The sequence below is a fragment of the Daphnia pulicaria genome, chromosome 10 (assembly GCF_021234035.1).
Source record: "Daphnia pulicaria isolate SC F1-1A chromosome 10, SC_F0-13Bv2, whole genome shotgun sequence".
Taxonomy (NCBI): domain Eukaryota; kingdom Metazoa; phylum Arthropoda; class Branchiopoda; order Diplostraca; family Daphniidae; genus Daphnia; species Daphnia pulicaria.
The window spans coordinates 3,942,188-3,960,551 of record NC_060922.1 but is presented as its reverse complement, the minus strand read 5'-3'; the positions used below and the strand labels follow the sequence as shown (position 1 = coordinate 3,960,551).

The 18,364-nt window shown below is 43.2% G+C and overlaps 2 protein-coding genes across 8 annotated transcripts; both read right to left on the bottom strand.

The window, feature by feature from the left end:
• Nucleotides 1–1,893: 1,893 nt before the first annotated feature.
• On the bottom strand, nucleotides 1,894–14,977 carry LOC124314444 (heterogeneous nuclear ribonucleoprotein K-like). Of its 6 annotated transcripts, none has more exons than XM_046779634.1 (11): nucleotides 14,820–14,977; nucleotides 8,392–8,486; nucleotides 8,266–8,322; nucleotides 6,484–6,527; nucleotides 5,202–5,274; nucleotides 4,991–5,116; nucleotides 3,999–4,127; nucleotides 3,619–3,929; nucleotides 3,448–3,526; nucleotides 3,156–3,325; nucleotides 1,894–2,742 (listed from the first exon to the last, which is right to left on the bottom strand). In XM_046779634.1, exons 1-11 carry the CDS (start codon nucleotides 14,848–14,850, stop codon nucleotides 2,706–2,708), a joined length of 1,152 nt encoding a protein of 383 aa, XP_046635590.1. In that variant the 5' UTR covers nucleotides 14,851–14,977; the 3' UTR covers nucleotides 1,894–2,705. The 6 variants fall into 6 exon arrangements, with proteins under 6 accessions (XP_046635590.1, XP_046635588.1, XP_046635589.1 ...); XM_046779632.1 differs by lacking the exon at nucleotides 14,820–14,977 and adding an exon at nucleotides 13,341–13,644; XM_046779633.1 differs by lacking the exon at nucleotides 14,820–14,977 and adding an exon at nucleotides 13,341–13,644 and having other exon boundaries at nucleotides 4,991–5,107.
• A 1,091-nt stretch (nucleotides 14,978–16,068) lies between these two features.
• On the bottom strand, nucleotides 16,069–18,300 carry LOC124314441 (histidine--tRNA ligase, cytoplasmic-like). 2 transcript variants are annotated; one of them, XM_046779627.1, is made up of 7 exons: nucleotides 18,219–18,300; nucleotides 18,052–18,137; nucleotides 17,377–17,817; nucleotides 17,102–17,308; nucleotides 16,741–17,035; nucleotides 16,413–16,678; nucleotides 16,069–16,347 (listed from the first exon to the last, which is right to left on the bottom strand). In XM_046779627.1, exons 3-7 carry the CDS (start codon nucleotides 17,689–17,691, stop codon nucleotides 16,135–16,137), a joined length of 1,296 nt encoding a protein of 431 aa, XP_046635583.1. In that variant the 5' UTR covers nucleotides 17,692–17,817; nucleotides 18,052–18,137; nucleotides 18,219–18,300; the 3' UTR covers nucleotides 16,069–16,134. The 2 variants fall into 2 exon arrangements, with proteins under 2 accessions (XP_046635583.1, XP_046635582.1); XM_046779626.1 differs by having other exon boundaries at nucleotides 18,052–18,271.
• Between the last annotated feature and the right edge of the window lie 64 nt (nucleotides 18,301–18,364).

The following is an 18,364-nucleotide window of genomic DNA, read 5'->3' as shown; positions in this document are numbered from 1 at the left end:
GATCGATTTCTGGTTTCATTCATCGCAAACTGATGGGGAAATTCTCCGTTGGAGAGAAAACGAGTTTCCGAGCCCATTGATAAGAGTATCCAAAATAGACTCGCGTCTATACACGAAACAGACCAGAGAGTCGTGTTATTTGTGTATAATAAATGACATGAAACAATCTAAAAAAAGGGGCGATATGCAGATGACGAGAAACAACAAAACCCAAAGCCAGCAGCGCATACCGTATAGATCGTGCGTCAATACGTTGTGGTGGGTGGTGGCGAAACCGCACGTCGACGGGACTTGGGAAGTCCTGATGTAGGTCAATAACACCATCGTCTTGACGGATGCTAAGCAGTTCCAGCAGGATCGGGGAAAAACAAAAACACCCAGAGACGCAAATGTATTTCGTCCCAGAGAAAACGTCAATTTCTGCTGGGACATTCCACAACCACAAATTAACGACAGCATAAAATGTCATAAACAAATTATCGAATGAATCAATCAGAAAAGGATCTTGGCAAATTGAATAATTGCTTCACTTTTGTAAAACAAATGTGAAAACACTATTCATCAGATATTGTAAAAAAAAGAAAGAAAATGAAATAATTTCAGGAAGAAATAAAAAAATAAAAAGAGAAACAACACAACATACGTGTCCAGTCATAAATCTGGTGAGAGCGGGAGGAAACAGCTCGCCTCGGGTGAACACTTAGCCGTCCGTTCCGGGACGCCGCGCGGACAGTTGCGGACGCGCCGTACTGAGCCGGATCTCCCCCCCTGAAGCCTTTTGGGATGTTGTTGTTGTTCGTTCTTCTTCTTCTTCGCTCCTGCTGCTGCTGCTGGACGGCTCTCGGCGTAAGAAAATAAATCAAAGTAGCTGCTGCTGTGGCTTATTGTGTGTGGGTGGGCTCTCCTTTTTGATGACTTGATCATTACGCTTTTTCACGCGGGCGTTGCTTTTGCTTCAGCGGGACTGCTGCGCTCATCGATCAATTGGTGTGTGGAGGAGAACCGGAGGAGAAGATGAAGATGATGAGAGGGCTTGGCCGCATCGACGCCGGGCCAAAAGACCATCATCATCATCATTGAAAATCGATTGCTTTGACAAGGCATTCTTTCTTCTTTTTAAAAGAGAGACGGGAAAAGTCGTGACTTTTCAGAGTTCCTCCAGTCCTAACGTCAACAACGCGGCGCCCAGCAGCAGCAGCAGAATGTTGACTTGTTGTCGCCGGGAAGACGGAGCAGTGCAGCTGACTATCGTTGGCCGGCCCATCTAAAAACTGCGACGCTTCCTTTTTCCTTTTTCAAATCGCCTTCTATTAGAGTGAGAAAAAACACACAAGGAGGGATGGGTAAGGGGGAAGTATTTATCAACAAGACAAGACTTTCTACACACTCGAAAACCTCCAGGTGCAACTCGTTTCCAGAGTGGACAAGATGGAGCGCGGCTTTGCGAAGCTATTCCCGTCCGTCCGTCCGAACGAGAGAAGCGAGTGAGATGTGTATATGTGTACATGTCGTCCACGTGCGCGCTGGCTATACCAGCAGCAGCAGCTACATCCACTCCAGTTAGAAGCGTCAAAGAGTTGCCTACGTGTAAAATAGAAGGAAGAAGAGGAGAGAGGATGACCGGAATTCCGTGCGGCCGCGCCGTCCCCCCAAACGCCAAAAATAGCCAAGCTCTCCTTCTTCTCTTTACCAAAGGGTACGTGCACCACTACTACGTACGCATTTTGGTGGAATTCAAAAGATTTGACGTTTATTTAGTCGAGGAAATGAAAAAGGAAAAGTGGCGGCTAACCAGCCAATGAAGTAATTAACAATCCAGAGCATATATTTGCAACTGGAAAGACTTTCCAACTGAAAATCTCTATTTCCAACGTAATTGAAATGAATTTGAGCCCCCAAAAATGTGAAATGTATTATGAAGTTGGCAACAACGGCGAGTTCCGTACACAATAGAATTAAAAAGCATACGGCAACAGGGACCGAATGTGTACACGTAAAAACGGGGTGGCGGGTGGTCGACAGGAAATTTGGTTTGGTGGGTTGTTTGAAGATGGTCTTGGATCGGATATGAATAAGACACGGAAACAAACAAATTGAAAAAGAAAACAAAATTCAAACAAGAACAAAATAAGTGAATGTCCCGCGTCTTCTCAGATTGTAATGAACAATTTGTGAATGAAATGAAAATAAGTTCCTGTTAACTTTCTGCTTTTGTAAATGATTTCTCTTGGGTCGATTTTATTTTTAGTGTCTTGCCTGTCTTCCGAATCAATAAAAAAAAATTTTGAAAATATTTTGGCGAATTTTTTAAAACACGCAAAAAAATCAAGAGGCCACAAACACACACATGATACACAAAGTCAATCATATTCGGGTAAGAAAATGGTTCCACATGGTGTTGCGAATTATTTTTTGTTTTTCTGATTACGATTACACGTGAAAATTAATTATGAGGGGATGAATGGGAGAAGGGGGGTTGATTTTTTTATGTTGAAGAGGTGTGTGTGTGTGTTACATCATCCATAACAAGAAGTGCCGGTTGGTTGGTGTTGGTGGTGGTGCTGGTTGGGTGGAGAAAGGTTGTCCAAACAGAGTCGAAAATGCCTTTGAATTTTATTCCTTTTTTGAATTTAGTTTTTTTAAGAATCAAATGTCTTCCTTTGCCAGTCAGTTGTCTTGTGAATTCTTCATTTTTTCCTTCCTCATCAGAAACCACCTTTTCCTTGGCTGTTCTCGCGGACACTGGACGGGAAAAAAAGGATAAGAGAGACATTAAGAAACAATTGAGTGAGAAACACAACTGGACGGACAGTAGTAATCATAACAATAATAATAAAATGGGTAAAGCCGTCGCCCGGTGAAGAATGCAACTGCCTTGGTAGGTGAACTAGAGATTTTTTGTTACCGGTCTTTATGCCGAACAACAAAATCACTAGTCTTCCATACCACAACAGCCGGAGGCCGAGACACCAAATAATAATGCACAATCCCTTTTTTTTATATTTTTTACGTCTTGTGCTCTACCACCACTACTACCGCCAGTTAGGTAAAGAACAAAACAAGGCTGTTAGCAATAGTGGAGCGATAATGATAGTAGAGTGGTTAAAGCCGTGCCAGATGACGGTCCATAAAACTCAGGTGAAACATGTACACACCTCTGTTGCAGTAGATATTGCGCCTTCCATATCTGATGCGACGAGCCGGAAATGGTGATGATCCGTTCAGTGGAGCCCGGGCGAGGCTCGTCAATGGTGATGCTGGCGCCAGAGTCGCCGCGGATTTTACGGATCCGAGCTCCGCCCTTGCCGATAATCGCACCAGCCAACTGGAACCCCCCCGAAAAACCATAAAAGTTGTTTAAAAAATGTGTCTCCTCAAGATCTTATTTTTTTTTTTTTTTAATTTTCCGATGGAAAAAAATTCAAAAAGAAATGCACAACAACTCACGTCTTTCGGAATGGAAACTTGGGTAGTTTCAGTATGGCCGCGATCGTCTTCACGGAAAATCCGTTCGTCATGGTACATCCTGAAATGCGCGAGAGGTGGGCGAGAGAGAGAAAGGAATGAGTTACAAGCTGCGAACGACGGACGAATTGAAATTTATGATGGCACACATACCCGCCAGGTCCACCACGGACGGGCTGGCCGACACCCATCAGCGACGGCGGTGGCAAGTCACGTTCATAACTGCCGGCCCTGTAGCGATGCCTGGGCGGCGAGAGGGGACGCGGTACGTCACGAACCAAAGTCGGAATCTTCAGCTCCCTTTCGGGACCCCGAGGGCCGCCCGGATTGCGCATGCCACCACCACCACCACCGGCTCCCATGCCAACCAGTACGCCACCTTCGCCGTAACCTCCGTACTCCTGGGCGAACGACTCGTCATAATTATACGGATTGTACTGGTCAATTGGTCCCTTCACTTGCGACTAAAATGTCAAAGTAAAATCATTAAAACCACCTGTCGTTGGATCAAGTAAATTTTAGATTTAAATTACCTCCTTGACGAGCGCGATGATCTGCTTGATGCATTCGCCACAATCACTGGGCTTGCCCAGGATCTGGACGATGCGATCAGTGCTCCTGGGACAGCAGACAGAGTAGACCGTGATCCTCGTTCCAGTAGACTGTCGAATCAAAAGAAGAAGACATTGAAATAGATGCGACACAACTGGGCGACTGCGACTCGACGACTGAACCACTTGTGCGACAACGAGCACCTTTGGTTCACTAAAGTAGAATAACAAAAAAAAAAACCCTACACTGGTAGACGTGGGTCTAGTTGGCAGCTGCTCTTTTTACAGTCTGTCTATCCACCCTCTTTAACCCCCATTTTCCTGTGTAACATTCGCCTTTGTTTTTCCCTTCTTCCGTCCCCCCTTCCTTCTCCTACTATCTGTCCCATTTCAACATCTCGCACCTGTCCAAACCCCCACCTTTTCCGGCTTTCCTAGTAAAAGAAAAAAACACATGACCCCCTTTGAATTATTTCTCTGGATTTGGTTTTCCAGTGAAAGAATTGCGTTCTGCAGTGTAAACATGTAAAAAACAATTCAACTTCCGTTTTTAAAAACAAGTCCAGTTGGCATTTATACTTTTAAATCGCCACTAGTTTTGAATATCTAAGCGATCAAATCCGCAGCAGGGTGGCCCATAAAAACGTACACTTTTATGCAGGATCTGCATAAGTCTAGAAGTAAAAAAAAAAAAAACCCGACCAGCCGTTTCTGTTAATTCAATAAACACCGCCACTACTACCACCACCTGCCAGACGAGTGGGGGACGCATCTGTCGAGCCCTCTTTATCGTGGACTCCATTCGTCAGCCCATTTTAGGTGAAATTTATTCTGACGCAAGTTTTCCGCAAAACAAGTTGCAGTCGTCAACAAAAAACAAACGAGTCGCATTGTCGCTACAAAGCCGAACAAACAATTCTTCATCAATCAAACGTGATTTAAATCGATAAGAAAAAAATAAAAAGGTCGAATACCTCACGGAGTTCCTTCACTTTGGCTCCACCGCGTCCGATAATGCAACCAATTTGGCTCTGGTGAACCAAGAGACGGGCATCCGAGTCGCCAACGCGTCCAGTCCGTTCTCCTCGAATCTTGGAAACCTTGAGTTGTAAAAATCAATGGCATTCGAAAACAAAAAAAGAGGACAGAACAAAATGAGGCGGACAAGAAAAACGGGGTCGGTACCTCTTCGAGCGATGGCAGAACGTTCTGCAGAACATTGATGACTGCGTCCAAATTGCCCTGGATTGTCAGGATCCTGGTGGATGTTTCAAAAGGTCGAGAGTGGGAGGATGGGTGGTGGGGATAACAAAGAAAAGACAAATCAGTCATCCAGTCTGGCAAAGATTGTCTAGTCTATACATTTCTTATCGATTTATATCAATTTTCTCTTTTTTGTCTGTTTTGTCTATCAAATGCTTCTCTTGATCGATCGAAATAAATAATAATAATAATTAAAAAAAAAAAACGATAACAGAAAGAAAAAGTAAAACAGGGGATGGGAGAGGGGGCAAAGAGAAGAAGATAATCAACGAAAAAGGAAACAAAAGGCACATACAACAAACGCACACAATTTTCTTTCTGGTGGATGAGGGGGGATATGTGTGGATTGTGTGTTCGGTGGTGGTGGTGGAGTAGAAGAAATAGGAGACAGCCAAATCAAAATGAAAGACAAGGGACATGCAAAAACCGGGTTAGTATGTGAAACGAAGTAAAAAAGAAAATAAAAAAGACACACAGCAAAAAGGGGGGAGAGAAAGAATGAAGAGGATGGTGGTAATCGTCGATTCCTCCGTCTTTTGTGTTGTCATATGGAAATGAGACAAGACGAAAGTCTTATTTTTTTTCTCTTACAATTTTTTAAAAGATCTTTTTTTTTAAATGTTTTTTACTACTCTACAACGAAAACTACTGGAAGAAAAAAAAAATGTCTTTGCGGCACCCGAGTCCCCGAGAGAAAGAGAGCTTCAGAGAGAGACGTGAGGGATAGAGACAGTAATAAATTCAGAATTTAAAATAACAATTTAAAGAAAATAAAACTGGATATCGGAGGACTACATTATTGTTTTGTTTTTTAAGGAGAAAAGAAAATATTAAATGTTTCGGAAATTTTGACAAAAACAACAGCAAATTTGATTCGGCAATTTCAAAGGTTTTGCATCTTTTTTGTTTGCTTGTGGCGCAAGTGCCAAACGGTCAAGGTGGAGGAAGACCAGGTGGATTGAGACGAGGGCGAAGAGGAGGAGGAAAAAAATAGGATGAAATATAACAAACGGAGGACAAAGAGATTTCACATTGAATTATATAAAAAATAAAATACAAATCATCAAGAACTTTCCTTTTCTTTTAAAATCTTAAAAGAAATCAAGGCGGAATTATAAATGTTTTTTTTTCTTACAAGAAAAAAATTGAGTTTAATAAAGTTTTTCTTTTTTTTTTTCTTTTTTTGTTGGTGGCGAAAATTTACCTTTCTGGGCCTGGGCAATCGGGAAGTAATATAGTGGCGTGGTTCTGTGGAATGGTGGATTTTTCATTATGTTTCGTGGCAACACAATTTCGAATTTTCGTTTTTTTAGTTATTTTTTTCGGGAACCCAATTTGGACAAAGAAACCATCCGGATATGTTTCATTTGATTTTTTTTTTTGTGTTTTAATATATATATTTTGGCGGAGGTGGAGTTTGGAAGACCCGGAGAGTTTTTTTTTGTGTGTGTCGTACGTTTTTGTTTTTTTTTTTGTTTTTAAAACATTTTTTTTTTTCGGTTAAGGCATTCCGCGCGCGCGCATTTCGATTTGTTGGGCGGACAAGGACCGGGACGGAATCAGGCGGATTTTTTTGTTGGCGGAGAGAGTGAGCGGAGAAGGGCGAACGAGCGATCGAGCGAGAGAGAGAGAGAAGAGAAAAAAAAATCACGCGGATGAGAAACAACAAATTTTGACAAGACATCATTCACCACTCAACAGCAGCAGCAGCAGCAGAATAATAATAATAATGAAAAAGATAATAAGAAAAATAGAAAAAAGAAAATAACGCCACACACACGAATTCCAATTGAAAAAGAAATGCACACACTTCCTACTTCGCTGCCATTGCCTCCTCCCCCCATTTCTTATTAAGTGACTCGCATTTGTCCTTCAACTATCATCTAATCTTTTAGAACGTACAATAAATTATAATTAAGTACTCGGGGCACGCATTTCATCATGTTCCATTTCCGGGGGAGAAAGGGAAAAAAGGAAACTCACTGCGGCAAAGAAAAAAAAAAGAAAGAAAGAATCTTTTTATTGACTCAGCTATATATGTTTTTTTCTTTACTGAAGAAGAGGGCCGTGTGTTACTTGTTATATTTTACGCAGTGGCCAGCTTTTCTTATCAGAAAGTCAAAAAAATAAAAGTTTTGTTTCCTTCTTTCCTTTTTCCTCCTCCCACCCAAGTTGCTCCTCTCTACTGGTTTACACAAAAATCTAATTCCGTCTAAATCACTCGACAAATATGCGGCGCAGTCAAACAAACACAGACAAACAAGACTCTCGAATGCAACGAACAATAAATTCCCTGGAAATACTTTTTTTCATCAATCTGACTGGCCCATAATGAAAAACAAACTCACCGCCCCCCACTCTTTGCTCGGCATATTAAAAGTCGAAAGATTTCAAAAAAGTCAATTTCATCTACGAAGGACGATTTTAAACCGCGAGGCAAACAACCACCCGCCACTTCATCAACTCGCCTGATGGTGGAATGACATTACTGACGTGTGTGAGAGGGAAACTTTGATTAAAAAAACCTACTACCCGCTATTACTACTTTTCCGACAACAACATGAAGTCAAGGGGGACATGGGGAGAGAGAGAGAAAGGAGAGACAGAGAGAGGGAGAAAAAAAAATGAAATAGTTGGTTCGTTTTCCAGAGCGGCAAAGGACGGTAAAGATATCGCGTGATGCCGAGTGGCGGTTACGCCCTGCCACGGTCGATAACTCCCCACGTAATGACTATTCCCCATTAACCCGATGAACTACTACTACTACTTCTACTAACAGTCGATTGCTTAGGTTATTAACAACATCTTTTCATTTTAAACCAATTTATAAAACGGAAACGGAATTACGAGAATGTCGATAGAAGACTAGCCGGCAAACGATCAACGATTCGCAATCAAATACAACAAAAGGAAACAAGTGTCTGCGCTGCTGAGAGTGAAGAACTAAAAAAATTTTTGTATGGCAATTGGAGGAGTTTTAACTCACCTCGGTGCGCAGCTTGGAGATGTTGCTACCACCTTTGCCGATGATGGACCCGGCAACCTGGGAGCACGACGGAGTAAACGGATTAAAAAAATAAAATTCAATTTTCTAGGGGAGAGCCATATTTACCTTGCTGTAAACGAGTAGACGAAGTTCCGTGTCGCCCATGGGGCGGAGGCGTTTGGCCGCCGGCCCTGTCTCACCGTCAGAATTACGCTTCATACCTTTGGGAAAATTCAAATAAGAAAATGAAAACACATTTCAAGAGAGAGGGGGGCCTCGAAATTTAATCGAAAACGTCAGTTCAAGATCGGAGTAGAGAAGAAGAAGACAAAAAAATATCATTTTGAAACGCTAAACAAACTAGCAGAGCGCTCCTACGGTCACTGCATTATGCATTCTAAGCTTCAGTGCGGAGTTCCATTTTTGTACAAAAGGTAACGAAAGGCGGACCTCGGAAGAGAACTAGAGAGAGAGAGAAGCGGACAGAGGCGTTCTTATTGATTTTTGCCACCCCTCTGCAACCCTCCCCTCCTTGCTTGAGAGGAGGGGGGGAGACACACACACACACACAAGAAGAGAACTGGGTGTGTGTATTCGCTGCCGGAATCGGGAGTGCGCGGGCTTAGGGGACATGGAACGAATGCGATCCTTCAACTAGCTCCCCCCTTTTTCTTTTTCTTCCGGAGCTTTTTAAATAAAAGAAAAAGAAAAATACAAGACGACCAGAGGGAAATGCTGGACGGAATGACTCACCAACATCATCAGCGCAGAGTGTTGATGAAGGCCCGAGACAGAGGATAGGTTCAATGATTGTAAGTCGAGTTCGCACTTGTTTTTCTTAAATGGAATAGAGTTGGAAATGGAAAGACCAAACTCTCAAAAGGTGACGAATGTGGTAGGCAAGAGAGAATCAAACAAAACCAAACGGGAGAGTGGGAGGGAATCAGGTCAATCACGGTGAGTGAGTGGCGCAATACTACCGAAAAGACCGTCATAGCCGACGCCGTTACTCTCTCCCCCCAACTCCATTTCAAAGAGCGTCGACCATTGCGTCCGCGGCTGCGCGAGCGTCTCCTTTTTTTCCCCTTTTCCTTCCTTCCTTCCTCCCCACCCCACCCTTCAACCCAAAACCCCCCTCCCACTTTTTAACCGGTTTCTCTTGTTTCCATCTATTCGCCTCTTTCTCTTATATTCTCTCTTGGTCAATCGATTCCGCATTTTTTTCTTTTTGTTTTTCCTTCCTTCCTTTTCTGCCGCCAGTTTTTCGTTCTCGGACGGGCTCATTGCGTGAAAATGATTCAACGACACGACAGTCGCACGTATAAACGTGGCAAACCTTTCAAAGCCCATTTCCTGTTTTGAAATCAAAAAAAGATAAACGGACAAAAAATAAACTAAGTCGACACACACAAAAAGAAGAAAAAGAATCTCGCTCTCTGGATATCAAATTTCACAATACGGTTGACCGTTAATGAGACACGTAACAATCAGGTGATCGTTATCTCAACGGGCTCTCTCTGGCTAATCACAGCGGAAACAAGAGAATCGGTGACGTAAAAAAGGTACAACAAGTTAGTTTGGATTCCCTTAAAAAATAAAAATAGAAACTACTTACTCGACAGATCGAGAAATTGAACTCGGGGTTCTCTTTTGTGGATCTAACAAGACCCGTACGCAACAGCCGATCTACGGAGACTGACGGAGGAAACCAAGTACGAAACGACGACATATAAAAAGACGAGGTTGAACAGGAGGAGGGAGAAATGATTGGTAGCACTCGAGGCCAGCGGGGTAAAAGAAAACGATCGATAAATAGGAAAAGCTTCTTTTTTCCCCAGTTGAAAGAGAGAAAAAAGAAGAAGTTAAGTAGACTGTAGTGTAGAGTGAGAGATGTTTTTTAAAGGCTTCCTTCGAGCCCGGAGGACAAAAAGCCAATCAAAACTGGCACGGAACTTGTGCGCTCTTGTACGGAAAGAGACGAATAGGTGAAGTAAGGTAATAATATACTAACCACGTAGTCAAGATTGGCTCCCAGTGTGTGTGTGTGTGTGTGTCTGGTGGAGGGGGGTTAGTAACGAGAAAATCAAAGTAAGGAAGAACGAAATAAATCAAAAAAAAAAAAAAAGAGAAACGGGATCTCGTGACAGGACCTAGTAGGAGGAGGCCAATGATCTGACGACTGCCATGATCAAACGACAGCGGAGTAAAAAGACCGGACCGAGCCGAGCCGATGAGGAAAGAGCGTCCAGCTTGCGGAAGAGCCCATCCGGCTACCGTGCCGGGATGAGCGAGACTGGTCCGGAAATCACAAGCACCTGGGCTCTTTGAATGAATTTCAGTGGGTGGTGGGCAGGTGAAAGTGGGTGGCGCTGGCAGAGGGGAGGACATACTACCGCCTCCCAACTTCCCGATACCTCGTCAATAATCCATCAGTAGTAGCTGCTAGCTGGCTACAATGGTGAGAATAAAGAGACCCAAAGACACACACAACGAGAAAGAGGGGGGAAACGTGAAAAAATAAAAAGATCCGCTGATGATGCCCAGCCGTCCGAAAAAGCCGCACGACATGCCAATGGCCAGCCCCCGCTGTTGGGCCTCGCTTCTTCTCCGACTTTTTCTTGCTCCCTATCGCGTCGCCATGACAACGTGCCTAACAAAACAAACGCCAGTCAAGAACTAACCCAAACAAGAGCCGTTGTCGGGGGCAACCGATACCACAAACAAGACCGGAGCCCATAGGGGATGGAAAAATTCAACGTGAAATAATCATCAGTATCGTCAGCTTCAGAATCGGAGAGAAGCATTTCAGGTGAGCAGGACCTTCTGACCACAAAATCTCATCCATTATTCTCGTCACGAAAGATATGCCTGCTCCCCCCCACCCCGCAGGATGGGAATGATTCCAATCGGACCCATCGAAATGTCACGTCGATCAAAATCATGAATAACTAAAGACCCCAAACCAGATTCAAATCAAAACACAAACAAGAGAGTAACCATGACAATCATCCCAAACAGTTTCAGGATGCGGCCGGGCAAAAGTTTCAATATTTAACCAAATTTGGGGAGAAGATGCCCCAACCAATTCCAAGGAGACGACCAGAGAGAAATGGGCCCCCCCCCCCCTACCAAAGTCCTAAATAAAACGTTTGGTCCAATTCCCGTCTCCGAGGCAACCGGTCAACTGTCACAACACAAGAGAGAAAAGACGGACAAGACACACAAACACACGCTCGTTCACTCCTGTTGAGAGTCGCTACTTACACGAAACACGCCCTCTCAAATTATTCAACAAGATCCAGCATCCGCCCTAGTGAGACTCAAATGTTATGGCAATTCAATTAACAAAAAGGTTGCTTCGATGCAAGATTCAAATTTGTGTTGGAAATTCAATCGGTGAAAATAGAGAAAAAGTCGTTAAGAGAAAAACGCTGGCGGAACAGCAGAGCAGAGCAGACAAAAGTCGAATTCTTCGATGACGCTAATGACGTGGCTCTGTTGCCAGTCGTGAGTTGCATCATTTGTCAAATGAGGAGCTCCCAAAATGACACTGCAACCATCATGTTTAACGTCATTACAACAATACGGTGGAGGGTCATCAATCCCCCCCAACTCCTTCCACCCTCCTTCTGTCTTCGCTGCCTGTTGTGTCTTCCAAGTTTACTTCTTTCTCCTCCTTGATATATTTCAACTCTCTGCCTAGCCGAATGGATATTTTTCATGGCCCTACGTTCCCCCCTCTCCAGTACCCATAACATACACACACACATCGCAATCTATATACACAGAGAAAAGAAGAGAAAATCCAGTTGCAGCTCCTCCGTTATTTGATGCACCGCAGAGGAGAGAAAATACCCATCCGACGGACGATCAACAAAGTTACAAGAATAGTTTTTTTTCCCGTCTTCTGCTCTAAGTTTCGGGATTTCTCTCCTTTTTTTGTTGTTGCCCTGCTCTACTCCGGTCGACTGTCCAGCCAACTGAAATGTTTTTTCTTCTTCGGAGGAAAAATTTCAAACGAGGTATTTCGTACGTAGAGAGCAACTTTTCTTGCCCATATTGTATAAACACAAAATGTCTAGACGGTAAATCATTCCACGCAATGCTTCTGGCAAAAGTTCCCCCCTCCAAATAAAAACCAAGCCAAACAATCCCAACACAACATTTTCCTACGAAATAACAAAAAATCGTGTTATCTTTGATGTCGGCCCAGGAAAATTATAATTTTAAGTGTGTCGAGCTTTAAAAATAATAATAAAGAAAAATCTTTATATTCTCACGGAAAAAAGTCCCGTGTCCATGTCATCTTTGGCTTACAACCAGGTTCTTTTCCCTGGGATGACGTTTTTAAAAATAAGTTCACCCCGCCGTTTTGCCTTGACGACCGGCAGCCGCCGGCAACGATTCTCCGCTGGAGGCTAGCACACACACACAGTTCGTCAACATCAATCCAATCAAGGGACCTATCTGACTTAACACCGAGGCGACCCGAAACGCACGCAAAGATGACTCAATCGCTCGTTACAAGTCTGGGCGAGAACCGCCCTGGAAGAAGAAGAAAAAAAGGGAAGAAAAAGTCATCGATCACAGTTATCCAGGAATAAATTTCAGCCGTGATCTTTCTGATCTGTCGTCGGAGCCGCGTGCCGTCGCCAGTGCGGAATCCTCACACGGTCGCAGGAAGGATTTACCAGAAATTTTTCGGAAGTGAACAGTGACGTGAAGGAGGAGTTGAAACGTATCATAAAAACTCGTTGGCTGTTTGCTGGGGCGAAATAACTAATTGGATGGAGAGAGAGAAGGGGGGAAGAAAGGGCATCCGACTGACGGAAGGGAGAAAAGAAAGAAAGGAGAAGGACTGATAAGCTTCTTTCCACTGATTCTCTGCCCTCAAAGCGGATCGGAGTCATCACCCGCCGACGGCCGATTAATCAATACGCGATAGGCCCCCCCGTGTGGCTGACATTCCTACCACTTCCATCTAAACGTCAACAAACATTCCAACACGCCGTTGGGATGGAGGAAGCTTTTTCATTTCGATCCTGCGAGTCTCGGCGATCCTCGTCAAGTCATACCTGGATACAAATGAACGGCTTGAAGGGCGTTCCCGTTTCGACCAGAAGAAGCAGCGGATGCCGAGCCGGGAGGCTGTGAAATGACTAAAATGTGCAATTGTTGGGAAGGTGATCCGTTTCCGGGAATAACGGCTGGAACGTCGGGTCTCCTGACAGGCGGAGGAGGAGGCACGTTTAGTGACATCAACGACGGCAGCTGCTGAATGGTCGTCGTCGGCGTCGCCAACGCCGTCTCTTCCTGGCTGCTGCCGGATGTCGAAGGAGAATCGCTGGATTCGAGATCCAACATTTGACACGCGAAACGGGTTCGAGATCAACTTTTTTGTTTCGGGGAGGATTGAGCAACTGAAACCATCGACGTCTCAAGGAGGACTGCTTTACCACATCCTTGCGACGCTAGACGACTATGCACTCGTTTTGTTTTCCTTTGCTCCTCATTGGACTTTTTCTTTCTCTCAACTTCCAAAGTCAGCGGGATACGACGTCAGGCGACTTGGAAGAGCCCATTAGTACGCCGTGCTAAACTTGGCCCATTCCTTCAAAACCGGGCGGGGTTAAGGGGGGGGGGGGAGAAATGCTGGGGTGGAAGAGTAGCAAAAACATAGAAAAGACGCATGTGTTGCTTTGCTTGTGAAGAAAAAAGGAAAAAGTTCTTCGTCTTTCAGCTGACGGTGTGTGTGCGTTGGTGTGTATGTATGTGTTATCGAGTCGAAAATGTTGATGAAACGGGAATGATTTACTGAACCGCTCGCGTGATTCCTAAATCCACGACACGCGCTATCCTAGTAAGACGGCTTTTAAAAAGAAAAGAAAAGAAAAAAGAAAAGAAAAAAAGAGGGAAAACAACCAACCCAATCTTAATGCCTTCAACACATCAATCAGAAGAATGACAGAAACCTGGATTCTGGAAATATGTTCTGGCATATAGGTGCTCAAGGGGGAAATCAGACAGTAGGAACGAATGAACCAGATTGAACCAGAACTTCTAAAAAAAGAGAGAGGTAATCTCTGAGGTTATCTCCTTGTTAAAATGCATCAATAAAATGTAACTGCCTGTTAAGCTTTTAAAGATTTTAAACCTACCACCTGTTATTCAATCCTACATAGCCCTGCTAATGCAAGCCACATAAACAGGGTTTGTCTCTTGATGAAGGCATTCCGATGCTCAAGAGACCAGATGAGAATGCCAATTCAAACCCACATCGTCTACTGATGAAACAAAAAACTTAACGTCCCCTAACAAACTACATGAATCCCACATTTGAGCTGCAGAGGGGAAAAGTCAATAAAGTGATCAGACAGCTCTTCAATGACGTTGAATAGCGTGTCGATCAAAAATGGAGGCAGGATTGGGTATGATTAAACAAAGAGGTTTATCGATTCGCATGGAAGTAGATGCCTGATGGAGGGAAACTTCACACACAGCCTGGCATGGGCGAGATAGACAACGTAGAATTACAACTTAAAAATGTAACTTACCGAACGGTTGGATGTGAATCAAAGTTGACATTTGCCCGTTCTTGTGAACAGTCGAAGAAGCCGGCGACTGTGTCTTGTAAATATCTTTGAATAAGCCAGAAAAGTTACTGTAAAACGCTTTTTTTCCCTAACAAAAATCAAGGAGGAAGGGAAGGCGTCATAGACGCTTAGCGAAGCCTCTTCTCGGTTTTTAACTCCTTGCGCACGGTGGCGAGAACGGTGAGAATTAAAAAGACCACGCCAGTCGCCACCCCCCCTTTTCTGGGGGATGACTTTTTGGAAATATTTTTAGCCGATCGAAAATGTTTGCGTTGGCTTTGAATGGTGTCACAAAGTAGTCCACACGATCGTTTCTCTTTAGCGAAGAAATGTTTATCCTCTTCCTTTATGGCTAGAAAAATATACTCTCACTAACTGACTAACCTCTGCTTCTAAAAATATGCCGGCTATCAGTCTCGTCTTCTATCATTTTTCCAGGTAGTAGCCTATATATATATATACATATGTAAAGGCAGCTGTAAAGGCAGAGTTTAAGTAGAAAGCATCTTCTTTCTTCATTATTCGTATTGCCTTTTGTTACCGTGACATATCGATGTAATGTGATCAATGTGACCATATACCAACCTGATGTAATACGGGACGATGATACAGCAAAACATATTCCTGCTATCCAGTAACATGTGATGAACATTATTTTTCATGGCAAATACAGTGCAGTTTTTCTGGTTATTGCTCGTATTTCAGTTGGCTTGTTCTAATATTAAAACGACTCTTCGGCGTGGGCCGACTCATGAATATCAAATGAGTTTCATTGTTCGTAGTTGACGGACGAGCGACCCAGAAGAATATCGACCGTTGTGTACTGAGCACGATCTTCTTCTTTGTTCTACGCTATAGCAACTGTCCCTTGAGATACGGAGCAGATGTGTTTTCACCTGCAACATACAAGCATCGTTTATGAGGTTTCACGGAAATCCGGAAACAGGAAAGCCCTCGTCACTCCTGTCTCTATCCCCCCCCCCTTCCCGTCAGTAACGCCCCACAGTCTGCTGAGGATGGAATACAATTTTAATGATGTCACTTTACTAAGTTACGTCAGCATTAGTGATAGTTGATTGATCAGGTGTTCAAAGTAAGACTCGTCACTTAATTAAACAAATGTACCCATTTACTGTATATATAATAAGCAAAGTAAATTAAAGTAATTGGTTGTCAATCGTTTCATCGGATCAGCAAATAAACCGATGGATTTCAGTTGATCCATACATCTTTATTTCAAGATAGAATCTTTTGCACTGACAAAAAAAGGTGATCTTCAAACAATCGAAGCGTTCAATTTTTGCTTCAACACGTCCGCCAATTTCGAGCGTTCAATTTCCTCTTCCTGACGAGACGGGACGTGACGCAGTTTGACCACTCCTTTTTCCAATTCCGATTGACCAATAATAATTGCCCAGGGAATACCCTGCTCCTCGCAAGTCTGCAATTGCCCCAGCAACTTTGGATTAGCTTTATAGGACATTTCCGTCTGCAACGATACATAAAATTGCATTAGTAAAAGTTCTTTAGGTGTTAATAAGCACGTCGTTTAACCTTTATTTCTTTGTCCCAGAGCTCAGCACAAATTTTCATCCTTTCCTCCAAGAGATTCTTTTGCGCAGCTGCAACGTAAACTTGGGTTTCGACGGTTCGCAATTTAAGATTGGCCTCTCGGTTCTCCAAAATCGCCAAAATCCGCTCAATGCCGATCGAAACACCGACACACGGGACGGCCTTTGCTTTAGGATCGAATAACGCCACCAAATTATCGTAACGACCGCCACCTGCAATCGAACCGACGCCTTCTTCAGGGTTTTGGTCTAACAAAAAATGGATATAAAATAGGATTGTCTTTTAATGTAAAAAAATATATACAAAATACTTGTTAACACAGCCTCGTAGATTATTCCGGTGTAGTAGTCTAATCCTCGGGCTAAACTCATGTCAAACTTGACACGCTTCTTAACTCCGTAGAGTTCTGCGTATCGGAAGAACAATTTCAAAGCCTCAAGGCCCTCAATCGCCGACTTGGATAAACTCAATTTGGGATCGGCTAACAGTTGCTCTACCAAGTCATCTTGGCCAGAACGAAGAACATATTGGCCAATTTGATCAGCTTTTTCTGGTGCTAGACCTTTCTCATCGGTCATCTCCTTACGCACCTCTTCCCAAGGCGACTAAAAATTTATTAAGTTGATATAAATCGTTTATGTGGAATTCTAGTATCAAACAGAATATCGTACCTTATCTAGTTTATCAACTGAGGAACATATAGCTCGAAATTGAGTATCAGGAACACCACAAGCTTCGAAAAGGCCATCTAAAATTTTACGATGATTAATTTTGACGATGTGTTCGCTCAAATCCAGCGAATCGAGAATTTCAGTAACCACTCTGACGCACTCGACATCGGGAATCATAGGATCAGTTGGGCCAGCGATATCAAAATCCTAGAAAGAAAGAATTAGTATAATTAAAATATCGGTAGCAACAAGTTGTTCAATTAAAAGATTCTTACACATTGGAAAAATTCCCTAAATCTTCCTTTGGTCATGGCAGGATTGTCTCTTCTGTACACCTTGCCGAGTTGGTATCGTTTGATGGATCCAACCTTGTTCATCGCCAAAAAGCGAGCAAACGGAACGGTCAAGTCATAACGAAGTGAAAGAATTTCTCCTCCTTGATCCGCCAGGTCGTAGATAAGTTTGGAATCTTCTCCATATTTTCCAGTAAGGACTTCTTTCAGTTCAAAAACCGGTGTGTCCAAAGTCTCAGCACCATGGCGTTTAAAGCATGCAATAATTTTGTCAAAAGCTTGCTGCCTGATCACCATCTGCCTTGGGTTGAAATCACGAGTTCCTTTGGCTGTTTTGAGGACGAATTTGCCACTGGATTTTTCATCCTTGTCACTTCCTTGTTGAGCCTTCAGTGCCAGTAGTTTAGAGACTTCCTCTGTGATCTTGGAAGAAAGGCAGCGGAATTGTTTATAATAAGCACCGGGCATCAAATTGATAAGTCTCATTTTCAATCAACACTTTGCAGACTGACAATATAGAAAAGGAAACTATGCAACAGATTCAACCACCTTGGAAAAGTGTGGAAGAATTGTAAGAAAAGAAGTTCCACCAATAAAAAAAAACCTTTCAGAACTTTTTTACAATGTGCTGGTCAGCAATGGAAACTTAATTTATACCTTGTCAATGCCGGCTTTTTCCGCCTTGAGTTTTCGAACGATCTCTCCTTGTTCTTTTATCTGGTCGGCGATACTTTTACCGGCATCTGCCATGATTTAAGTGTGGAGATTACTAATTGCAATAAATACCGGAATAGTAGATGAAAGAATATTGCACGAATAATTACATCAAATGCAAGTACTACAATGTGCACATTGCATCAGCTGGCTGGCTACAACCCCACCACCTATCAGACGAGTATGCAACTTGAATGAACTTCTGTCTGCGAACGAACGAACCAAAATAATCCCGACCGGGTAAATAATCCGTCGT